This window comes from Erpetoichthys calabaricus, chromosome 8, assembly GCF_900747795.2.
Source record: "Erpetoichthys calabaricus chromosome 8, fErpCal1.3, whole genome shotgun sequence".
Lineage (NCBI taxonomy): Eukaryota > Metazoa > Chordata > Cladistia > Polypteriformes > Polypteridae > Erpetoichthys > Erpetoichthys calabaricus.
In genome coordinates this window covers 158,453,563-158,465,663 of record NC_041401.2, presented here as the reverse complement: position 1 = coordinate 158,465,663, position 12,101 = coordinate 158,453,563, and the positions used below count along the sequence as shown (strand labels likewise).

General features: G+C 36.2%; 1 protein-coding gene across 2 annotated transcripts in view; it reads left to right on the top strand.

Moving 5' to 3' along the window:
- Window positions 1-12,101, top strand: part of gtf3c3 (general transcription factor IIIC, polypeptide 3) — a 67,871-nt gene that overhangs the window by 47,396 nt on the left and 8,374 nt on the right. For both annotated transcript variants that reach the window (XM_028807638.2, XM_028807637.2), the window contains exon 16: window positions 5,989-6,113. In XM_028807638.2, coding sequence (XP_028663471.1) covers window positions 5,989-6,113 — 125 coding nt within the window. The remainder of the gene's footprint in view (window positions 1-5,988; window positions 6,114-12,101) is intronic.

The following is a 12,101-nucleotide window of genomic DNA, read 5'->3' as shown; positions in this document are numbered from 1 at the left end:
AATTAGATTTGTTTTTAATATTCTACCATACAATGCAAAAGGGTTTGCTTATTTTATAAGTTTTTAAAATTCTGCTGGAGTTCTGTTTCAGTTTTTTTTATTTATCAAAGGTAATGTACAAAACAGACCATTATACATACGGTTTAAGTAGTTAGACTTTGCAAGGTTAGCAATCAATAGAGAAGGAAAAATTAGCTTTTAGAATTTTGTCACTAGATATCTTAAAATCAAAAACTGCAGTGTCTTATTTGCATATATTACTTGCATAAGATACACTTTTGTTCTGGTCACATGTGAAAGAAGTAAACATATAATTGCCTTACTATTGCTCCATTCAAGTTGCTGTCAAATGTTGTATTAAAACTCCAGTATAATGTCGAATCGTCTGATACACAATGAATTTGTTTTAATAAATGGGGATGTTCACTGGAAACACAGATGACCCCCTTTTCATGCTGTTAATAATAATTAATTTGGGGGCATATATATTTTTCAGTGCAGATGCACCTGCACATAATAAAAATGTGGGTACATAGCTGCAAATATTGTGTGTTTCAGTGCTGGTATCAGTGTTTTTTCCCATGTTTCAAATATCATTAGTCAGTAACAATCAATCAGTTCTATTGTCTGCATCCAGCTGACAAACAAAAATCTAGAGTTTAATATTTTATGAAGCTATTTAACAAACCATGATAAAAGAAATAAAGATGTGAACGCCACACAGACCTGTTGTATTAATGCTATATAAAAGCTTAGGAAAAGTAATAAAGCATGTTTTGAGAAATAGAACCTGACATTTCAAACCTGCTTCAATTGTCCAACAGTGCACTTTCTTAATTGAGACCTCAAACTGTCCTGTAAATACATTTCCTTCCATTTTTATTTGCGTCATATTTTATTGCGTCAGAATAATGTTTTTCCCTGTGTTTTACAAATTCATCTTTTTGCCATGAAAGGTCATAACCTGGAAAACATTCGTAATACACTAATGACTTAATTGTTTAACTATGAATTATTTGGAATAACCAGTCCCTCACAGTAGATTACGTTTGTAGTGTTTTGTAGTTGATTGTATTCTACTAATCAGAAATGAAACATTCTGAATTCATTATTAATTTGCATTTTAATTGATTGTAATGCATCATCAAGTACAGCAGATCATTGTTTAACTGAAGAGGAGAAGTCTTATGTTTTTGTACTTTTAAAAAATACACCAGAGTCTTCCTAAAACGTATCTGACATTGAACCTGATACAATTTATGCTTCACCTACTTTGGAGATTCCAGTTACAAAAAAGTACAATGGTTGCTACTAATTTTGAATGTAAATACTTACATATGGGATAACAGTGTTTTAAGATTCATTTAGCCCATTTCAATTCTGTATATTCTTACTAGGCATTCTTCAATGTATGGACCCAGTGCTCTGTAAAGTAATTTAAAATATAATATCAAAAAAGAAAGTGCAACTTAAACTGAATCCATAATTTTGAAATAAACAGAGAGACAAGCAAAACATATAGACACGCAGTCTCTTACTAAAGTAGTGATCAAAATAGTTGGGCGTGAATGGGGGTGTTTTTTAAGGTATTGATTTTGCAAGTAGCCAAAGATTTGTACATGTGTACTGACATATATGAAAAAAGTGTTCAAACACTTGAGTTTTTTTGTGTCATTTTTATTTCATTACCAAGTAATTGCTAATAATAGATAGTATAATGATGTCAATCATTTCATCTTTCATAATTTCCAAGTTAGTGGTTGTTCTGAATAAAACTTGTGGGTTATTATTTAGAGGCCAGACATGACTTTTTGGTTGGATATTTTCACATACACACACACACACACACACACACACACACACACACACACACACACACACACAGAGGTTAAAAGGCAATTACCTAGGCTACTGAATGCTACTTGGTTTTAGAGGACATAAAGACATCCGCCCACACCCATACATGGCTATGTCTCTGTTAATCATACTTTTACTTGTTAATCTGGAAATGTAATCAGATTATGAGTTGTTGATAGATTTCACATCAACTTTTTTGATTACCATTTATCTGTTAATTTAAGACCAAATGAATTCTCATTAAACAAAAGTGATTTTTTTTTTAAAAATTATGATAACCTTTGTTTTGAGAGGAGCAACTTTTATCTATTGAGTCTTTTAAATATGATTAGTATATTTTTTTTTTTGTCTTTTATATTATTCATTTTAAAGCTTAGGTTTAATGTTTCTACATTGTCAAGATGTCTTAAAACATTTATTAGTTTTTTGTTTCCAAACTGAGCATTTATATTCAAGTAATGAAGCAATAAAAAGTTAATCTAATAATGAGCTGAAATGTTTTCATTAACAGGAGTGACAATTACATTCTGAGTAATAATATTTATGATGCTTAAATCTTAAGTATGATTAAGAGAGTGTGTATGGACTTTAACAGTTTGGAGAAAACCCACAGAATCAATGAGGCAGAAAAAAACTTTTACAAAGCAGGCCAATTTACCAAATGTTTTTTGTAATTAATAGCTAATTTAGATTAAAGGTTGCTGATAAAAGGTAGCATTAGGACTTTAAATGCCTTAATATTAAGTCTTTTTATTGATACACAAAGTATGTAATTAAAATTAATCCAAGTCCTTCTCCTTGGTGTCTAATATGTGATTTTTGGGAAAAAAAGACACTTGAAGAAACCTTATTTAAAGAAGTGGTATCTGCATGTATAAGCCTAATTTCATTATAGACCCATATATTACAATATGTGGTTACAAAATGTAATGGAGTAGATATGTAGGCAGTGATTTAATTGGTAACTGTGAGTACTTACTTTATATGAAACATGGTTGTGCAATACTTTTTTTTTGCATTTTAAGTACAAAGGCAAAGCAATCAAATAAGATGAAGGGAAGACATGCATAGATGTTCTCAGCATCTCGGATATTTGCATAGCTGAATTATTGATATACATGGTAAATAAGCACACATGGTATATTAATGTTTAAGAGATATAAACAATTTTATATTTTCAGTTTTAAAAGTCCAAGGTTCTCTTTTAGACATTTTCTTTTGCAGATTATTTTCATGGCAGTGCTTAACTGTCATTCCATTTGAAGGGAATACAATCAGCTCTAGAAAGCAAAGGCTGCCGTTTAGTTTTATGTCTTCAGGTTCAGTCAATCTCGCCTCTCAATTGTGCATCAGAAGTATTTAATCAGTCCCTAAAGACTTCTAAAATGCAGTATAGATTGTGGTTTAGAGCCAGTAGAATCAGTGTCCAATTCAAACATATTGTTCTTTTTAAGCTTTCGCCTGAGCATTTTGACTAATATGAGTCAGCATCAGTAATTAATAAATGCCATTAAACAAAGTTTTAAAAGAAAGTCAAGATCCTCATTGTTTTAGTTCAGAATGATATGCATGATAGCAATTTTATGTTGAATTAGACCGTATTTCACTGATATCAAAAATGTACCTGAGACAAGACCCTAATTATGAACAATCATATCAGGCGCCTTATTCACTATCTCGCGCGTTTTGGGAATGTCCCTACTGAAACTTTGTTGGAGTAAAATCTTCACTTACTTATGTGACTTGTTGTACAAGGTTAGTGTGCACTCTTTTTTTTTTTTTTTTTTTTTTTTTGTTCAGTTGTAATAAATGGGAGAAGAATGCCATCTTCTACCTAAATGCCATCTTCTACCTAAAATTAGAAAAAAAAATCTAATGCATTTCATGAGGAATAGAACAAATGTTCTTTGGACTTGCATACATCTGGATCCTTTGGACTTGGAATAAATCTGTGCATGTTATTTAATTTTCAGCACCTATAATCTTGCATGAAACAACCATTTTATCCCTTTGCTTTCTCAAAAGTGCTGGTTTTCTGTCTGCTTTAGAATCCATTATTTATCTGCAAAACTGAACTCCCATAAGAGCATCCTACTTTTTATATTCACCTGAGAGCATCCAGAAATTTTAATTAATAGCAAATTTTCAATCATGAGTAATGTTCTGCATTGGGTCAGGTACTTATTGGTTACTCACACAAAATTTAGTGGTGAATTTTAGAATGTGTTTGTTGAAAAATATTATTGGGAGGCAAAAGCATACATATTGTATTACAAGTGTTAGATTCATGGAAGTTTGAAAGTCTCCTCCGTTTCAATCTTAATACAGATTTGTGGATTTCAGTGAGGTTGTGGCTCATAAATCACCATATATTGTTGGGTTTTTGTGGTAGAATTAATCAGTAATTTGTGAGTTATGGTTTGGATGCAGGAGTCTTTAATTGAGCTATTTAATAAAATGTATTTTCCACTAACATGCCATTCATCCCCAACCCTCATCCGGCAACTAACCCCCTCAAACACAACAGACTCGCCTGTTATGGTCTCTGACCAGGGTTTTAATTTCGTCAATGAGAGAATTGTCTTTGTCTATGCACATTTTGAACATATTTTATAAAAATGGGATTTATTGAATATTTATGCAGTAGAGTAAAATTTAGAAAAAGGCAGTATAGTCATGCACCAATAAATGAACGACTAGTTTTACTTTTGATGTATTGAACTTTGCGAAGCACCAGCATGTGAAAGACTGATCGCCGTGAAGCACTGACATATGAATGCCAAACGTTTTAGGGTATTTGTGTTGGGGTGGGTAGGTTGTCCCCCATGTAGTGTCAGGAATACAGTTGCATGGCACTTCCAAACTGCTCTACAGGAATGGGAGTGAGCGGTATAATAACATCTAAGTGGCAATACAAAAGTGTTGCAGGGCACCCTGAAAGAGGCTGCCAAGACTCAAATATCAATTTGTTCTACTCCATTATGGCAGTTAAAGTATATATACTGATGACACACACCTGACTCACAGAACATCAGTTCTGAGATGATGACCTGTACACTTTGTGACTGACATAACAGCCAATTTGACTTTCAGTCAAGTAGGTTGTTCCAAATGGAGCCGTGCATCAATGCCTGATTATATTCTTATATAAACAATAAACATATGAGTATAAAGGTTATGAAATATATAAATATATACATCCATCCATCCATTTTCCAACCCGCTGAATCTGAACACAGGGTCACGGGGGTCGGCTGGGATTGGCTCCAGCAAACACAGGGCACAAGACAGGAAACAATCCCGAGTAGGGTTCCAACCCACCGCAGTACACACACAAACACACCCACACACCAAGCACACACTAGGGCCAATTTAGAATCGCCAGTCCACCTAACCTGCATGTCTTTGGACTGTGGGAGGAAACCGGAGCACCTGGAGGAAACCCACGCAGACATGGGGAGAACATGCAAACTCCACGCAGAGAGGACCCGGGAAGCGAACCCAGGTCCCCAGGTCTCCCAACTGCGAGGCAGCAGCGCTACCTACTACGCCATCGTGCTGCCCTAAATATATACAATAGACTGCAATATCTTTTAAAGTATTACATTAAAAAATGATCAATGTCCAAATTTCTTATTTTAAAATGAAAAACAACAATTGTACTAATCTATAGAATATCAAGCATATAATATTTCTGTTTATAGAAACATATTTCTGTTATAATGCTGTTCCTCTTTGAATACTGTTTAGAATACTTACTCGTCCTGTGTATCATGAATTATTCTTTTCCGTGTGTGTAAATCAGTTTCCCCTTTCTGCAGAACATAAATAAATTGACCCTACTACAGGGCTAATTTTATTTATCAGCACCCGGAATTTCAGATCTGCTCATAGGTTGCCTTGTTAAAAACTGTAAAGATCAAAGTTTAAGGTTTATATTGTTGAGTAAATATATTTGTATTTGTTTGTTTTTGTTGATTCAATTGTTAGAATTCTTCATCATTTGTGTTAAAGTTCTGTATTGTATATGTTAGTTTATAGTCTCAAAATGATTACATCTTTTTTTTCTATTAAATACAGTGGTGACAAATCTGCATTACAAATTAATCTTTCCCGCCATTCTAATTACAGGGCAGTATGTTCAAGCTTTCCGAGCTAACCACACAGATCCACTTCCAAACCTTTGTGTTGGCCTTACCTTTATGCACATGGCATCTCAGAAGTTTGTTTTAAAGCGTCACCCACTGCTTTTGCAGGTGAGTCTAAGCTCTTATTGCTATGAAACTTAAAAAAGGTAACATGTATATTTTATTCTTTACAAAGGTACACAGTCGTCATTTATTAAGAACTGGAGTGAAAGAGTATGATGCCCAATGCCAGTGGTTCTTAAATGTTTTTTCTCTGGACCCAATTTTGCCTTTTTCATGTATTTGAGACCTAGAATCACCAACAACCATCATTTCGTTGGGTGAGTGGGTAGGCCCCCCTAGGAGAATTGCCACCAACTGCTATTCCAGGCCTTTGGAGAATCACCACCTACCATCAACCCTGAGGTGGTTTGGGGATTTGGGTGTCCCCCTTAGAGAATCGCCTATACAGGGCATACCGAAAGATTGGCATTTGTATTAACTACCAGAGGCAACCAATCCAAGACACTTAGCAAAACAGACACAACCCTTTCTGTTAGTTCTATTGTGAATTGTTAATCTGAGTGACCCTAATTCAGACAACATATGACCCATACTTTAGGAACCTTTGCCCAAGAATAATGTTGAAATGACACCTCAATATCAACTTTCTACGAAACATAGCACAATACAAAAAGACATTTTTTATTTGTTGCAAATTAGAGACTTTATACATTGTGGTATGTTTCATTTTTCCATAATTATCCCTTTACCAATTACATGCATACTTCTAATAAACAACCCTACAAATAAAGGAGTAATTATAACAAACCTTATGACATTGCTTACTGTTAGGTTCCATAGAACATTTGCAGACAATAAGACGAACGCTACTAGATAAATTATTAACTCTGTCATTAAGCAATGTCGGTCAAGGGGAACTGTGGAAGTCAACGCAAGATCTTTAATACCAAGAAAACTGACAGATAGAACTGCATGCTTACAGTGCAGGAAGGCATAGCAATGACTGGCTTGTACCTGCTGGCAAGTTTAGTTGAGGAAGGAGTAGAGGGTGTACAGATGAACTATGCAGCATTACTTAAACGAGCATGGTCATCATGGAAGAGTCATCAGAAAGAAACCATGCCTGTGATCTCATTAAATAAAAAAACACATTGAAAGTATGCAAAACAATATCTGTATAAGACAGACTCATTTTGGAACTAAATACTGTGGTCAGATGAAGGCAATCCTTAACTCTTTGGCCATAACCACAAATGATTTGTTTGGGGAAAAAATTATAATTATTTGAAGAAAAGAACACCTTACCAACTGTAAAGGACAAGGGTTGATCTATTATGTTTTGGTGTTTTGTGTGGCAGCCAGTGGCATAAGAAGCATTATGTGAATACAGGGAAGAATAGATTTCACTAAATATAAACAAATCCTTGAGGAGATATCAGACAGTCAATTAGAAAGCAGAAACTAAAGCTGAAAAGCAAATTACTGATACAACAAGACAACAATCAAAACGCATTGAAATCTACTATGAAGTACTGTATCTAAAGTAGAGCATCATAGACAGTAAATGGTTGGATATTAAACTAGCTGTCCACTCAAGACAACCCAGCAATATACTCTCACTGGCCACTTTATTATGTACAGCTGTTCAACTACTTGTTAATACAACTATCTAATGAGCCAATCACATGGCAGTAACTCAGTGCATTTAGGTACAGTGGTGTGAAAAACTATTTGCCCCCTTCCTGATTTCTTATTCTTTTGCATGTTTGTCACACAAAATGTTTCTGATCATCAAACACATTTAACCATTAGTCAAATATAACACAAGTAAACACAAAATGCAGTTTGTAAATGGTGGTTTTTATTATTTAGGGAGAAAAAAAAATCCAAACCTACATGGCCCTGTGTGAAAAAGTAATTGCCCCCTGAACCTAATAACTGGTTGGGCCACCCTTAGCAGCAATAACTGCAATCAAGCGTTTGCGATAACTTGCAATGAGTCTATTACAGCGCTCTGGAGGAATTTTGGCCCACTCATCTTTGCAAAATTGTTGTAATTCAGCTTTATTTGAGGTTTTTCTAGCATGAACCGCCTTTTTAAGGTCATGCCATAGCATCTCAATTTGATTCAGGTCAGGACTTTGACTAGGCCACTCCAAAGTCTTCATTTTGTTTTCCTTCAGCCATTCAGAGGTGGATTTGCTGGTGTGTTTTGGGTCATTGTCCTGTTGCAGCACCCAAGATCGCTTCAGCTTGAGTTGACGAACAGATGGCCGGACATTCTCCTTCAGGATTTTTTGGTAGACAGTAGAATTCATGGTTCCATCTATCACAGCAAGCCTTCCAGGTCCTGAAGCAGCAAAACAACTCCAGACCATCACACTACCACCACCATATTTTACTGTTGGTATGATGTTCTTTTTCTGAAATGCTGTGTTCCTTTTACGCCAGATGTAACGGGACATTTGCCTTCCAAAAAGTTCAACTTTTGTCTCATCAGTCCACAAGGTATTTTCCCAAAAGTCTTGGCAATCATTGAGATGTTTCTTAGCAAAATTGAGATGAGCCCTAATGTTCTTTTTGCTTAACAGTGGTTTGCGTCTTGGAAATCTGCCATGCAGGCCGTTTTTGCCCAGTCTCTTTCTTATGGTGGAGTCATGAACACTGACCTTAATTGAGGCAAGTGAGGCCTGCAGTTCTTTAGACATTGTCCTGGGGTCTTTTGTGACCTCTCGGATGAGTCGTCTCTGCGCTCTTGGGGTAATTTTGGTCAGCCGGCCACTCCTGGGAAGGTTCACCACTGTTCCATGTTTTTGCCATTTGTGGATAATGGCTCTCACTGTGGTTCGCTGGAGTCCCAAAGCTTTAGAAATGGCTTTATAACCTTTACCAGACTGATAGATCTCAATTACTTCTGTTCTCATTTGTTCCTGAATTTCTTTGGATCTTGGCATGATGTCTAGCTTTTGAGGTGCTTTTGGTCTACTTCTCTGTGTCAGGCAGCTCCTATTTAAGTGATTTCTTGATTGAAACAGGTGTGGCAGTAATCAGGCCTGGGGGTGGCTATGGAAATTGAACTCAGGTGTGATACACCACAGTTAGGTTATTTTTTTAACAAGGGGGCAATTACTTTTTCACACAGGGCCATGTAGGTTTGGATTTTTTTTCTCCCTAAATAATAAAAACCATCATTTAAAAACTGCATTTTGTGTTTACTTGTGTTATATTTGACTAATGGTTAAATGTGTTTGATGATTAGAAACATTTTGTGTGACAAACATGCAAAAGAATAAGAAATCAGGAAGGGGGCAAATAGTTTTTCACACCACTGTATATAGACGTTGTCAAGGTGACCTGCTGAAGTTCAAATCGAGTATTAAAATGGAGAAGAAAGGTGATTTAAGTGACTTTGAACGAGGCATCGTTGTTGGTGCCAGGCGGTTTGGTCTCCGTATTTCAGAAACCGCTGATCTACTGGGATTTTCACACACAAGCATCTCTAGGTTTTACAGAGAATTGTCTGAAAAAGGGAATAGATCCAGTGATCGGCAGTTGTCTGGGTGAAAATGCTTTGTTAATTCCATAGGTTAGAGGAAGTTTGAGCTGATAGAAAGGCAACAGTAACTCTAACAACCACTTGTTACAACCAAAGTATGCAGAAGAACATTTCTGAATGCACAATATGTCGAACCTTGAAGCAGATGGACTATAGCCTCAGGAGACCACACCTGGTGCCACTCATGTCGGCTAATAATAAGCTATTGAGCCTACAATTCACATGGGCTTACCAAAATTGGACAACAGAAGAATGGAAAAACCTTTCCTGGTGTGATGAGTCTCGATTTCTGCTGCAACACTTAGATGGTAGGGTCAGAATTTGGCATCAACAACATAAAAGCATGGATCCATTGTGCCTTGTATCAGCAGTTTATGCTGGAGGTGAAATGGTGTGGAGGATATTTTTTGGCAGACTTTGGCCCCCTTAGTACCAACTGAACATTGTTTAAATACCACAGCCTGCCTGAGTATTGTTGCTGACCATGCCCACCCCTTTATGATTGCAGTGTACCCATCTTCTGATGGCTGCTTCCAGCAGGATAACACTTCACGTCACAAAGCTCAAATCATCTCAAACTGGTTTCTTGAATGTGACAGTGAGTTTACTGTACTCAAATGGCCTTAACAGTCTCCAGATCTCAATCCAGTACCTTTGGGATATGGTGGAACGGGAGATTTGCATCATGCATGTGCAGCTAACAAACCTGCAGTGACTGCATGATGCTATCATGACAATAGGGATCAAAATCCCTGAGGAATATTTCCAGCACCTTGTTGAATCTATTCCATGAAGAAATACGGCAGTTCTGAAGGCAAAAGGGGGGTCCAACCAGATACTAGCAGGTTGTACCTAGTAGAGGCCGGTGAGTGTAGGAAGTATGGAGAACATTTTCCAAAAGAAGAATTCAGAGATTCATAGCTGGCCACAAAAAGTTTGTAAGTTTAAGCTGTGATTTTTGCAAAAATACTGACTTAATAGGGTGTCAGGTTTTTGAAAATACCACATTTACTCTTTTACATTCTTTTAGTTAATCATGTAAATTGAAAATGTACATTAACTTTGTCAAAGCTGTATTTACTTTTTTTTTTATTAAAATAAAAACATAATTTGGCCAGGGTTGTCCCAAATTTTTCATGGAAATGTAGCGTATTTAATACTCTATTCCGTTGCCAATGTTTTAATGCAGTTTTTATTTAATTTAACTATTTGACATTTTAATAAATCATCTGTTCCAGAAAATGTCAGTTTACCTGCAACTTCAGGATTCTTTTGCAAACTCATCTACCCAAACAATGCTACAATGTTTTACCTCATGACAAATAACAGGTTAAGCCAGGGGTTCTTGGACACATTTATAAAAACGAGTGTAAAATGTTCTTAAATTGCTGTTAAAATTCCCTATTTAACTGAACACCTTCATTTTGAAACACCTATAAAGCAGCAAACCTGGGGCCTCATGTATAAACGGTGCGTACGAACAAAAATGTTGCGTAAGCCTGTTTCCACGTTAAAATCGTGATGTATAAAACCTAAACTTGGCGTAAAGTCACGCACATTTTAGCTAAATGCTTATTGTACGCAAGTTCTCCGCTCGGTTTTGCAAACTGCCGGCACCCAGCGTCAAAGCAGTTCTATTGTTCCAGTGTGGTTTCCCTTTCATTTTTAGATCGTAGCTTTATAAATACACTGAAATTAACCGCATATTGTTTATTAGTTTAATGCATCTGATTGTAATTAACCTGTAACAATATAATGGTCCACAGAATGGTCAAACTATTCTAAATACCATAGCTGCTTTAGCATTGTTACTTTCACTGCACCTTCTTCTTCTTCTTCTTTCAGCTGCTCCTGCTAGGGGTTGCCACAGCGGATCATCTTTTTCCATATTACTCTCACTGCACCACTCAGAATATTTATATCACTGTATCTGAGTGAATAATCACAGCTCTACAGCAGCTGATTGGAAAGAGATTATCGGTACAGCTTCAAGCACATGCTGCCTCGGGCATGCTGTCTATTGAACTGCTTTCACACGGCAAACGCTTCAGAGCCTTTCCTCACGGTTCAGAAACAGTTTCATCCCAAGAACTATAAATGCACTCAAATCAGTCCATCAAGTGCTCCTTGTAGAACGCTTTGTACTTATAAGTACAATTACCTCACTGTAAACTTGTGATACAGTTATAATATTGCACAACCTGAGCCACTTTATAAAGCGCATATTTACATATGATGACAATATCACTTTTAAGATGAAATGCAGCAAAATATGTTTATTATATTATACAGATAAAACTTTATCCATCCATCCATCCATTATCCAACCCGCTATATCCTAACTACAGGGTCACTGGGAGATAAAACTTTAAGTTCATTTAAATAATCTATATTGTTAATAATTAAACATGTGAGGACACGGTGACACAGCGCTAGCGAGGAGCTGGCGCTCCGTTCATGGATTGTTCCTGCCTCGCGCTGTATTCTTGCTGGGGCTGGCGTGACACTGGAGGATAGATGGATAGAATAATTAAACA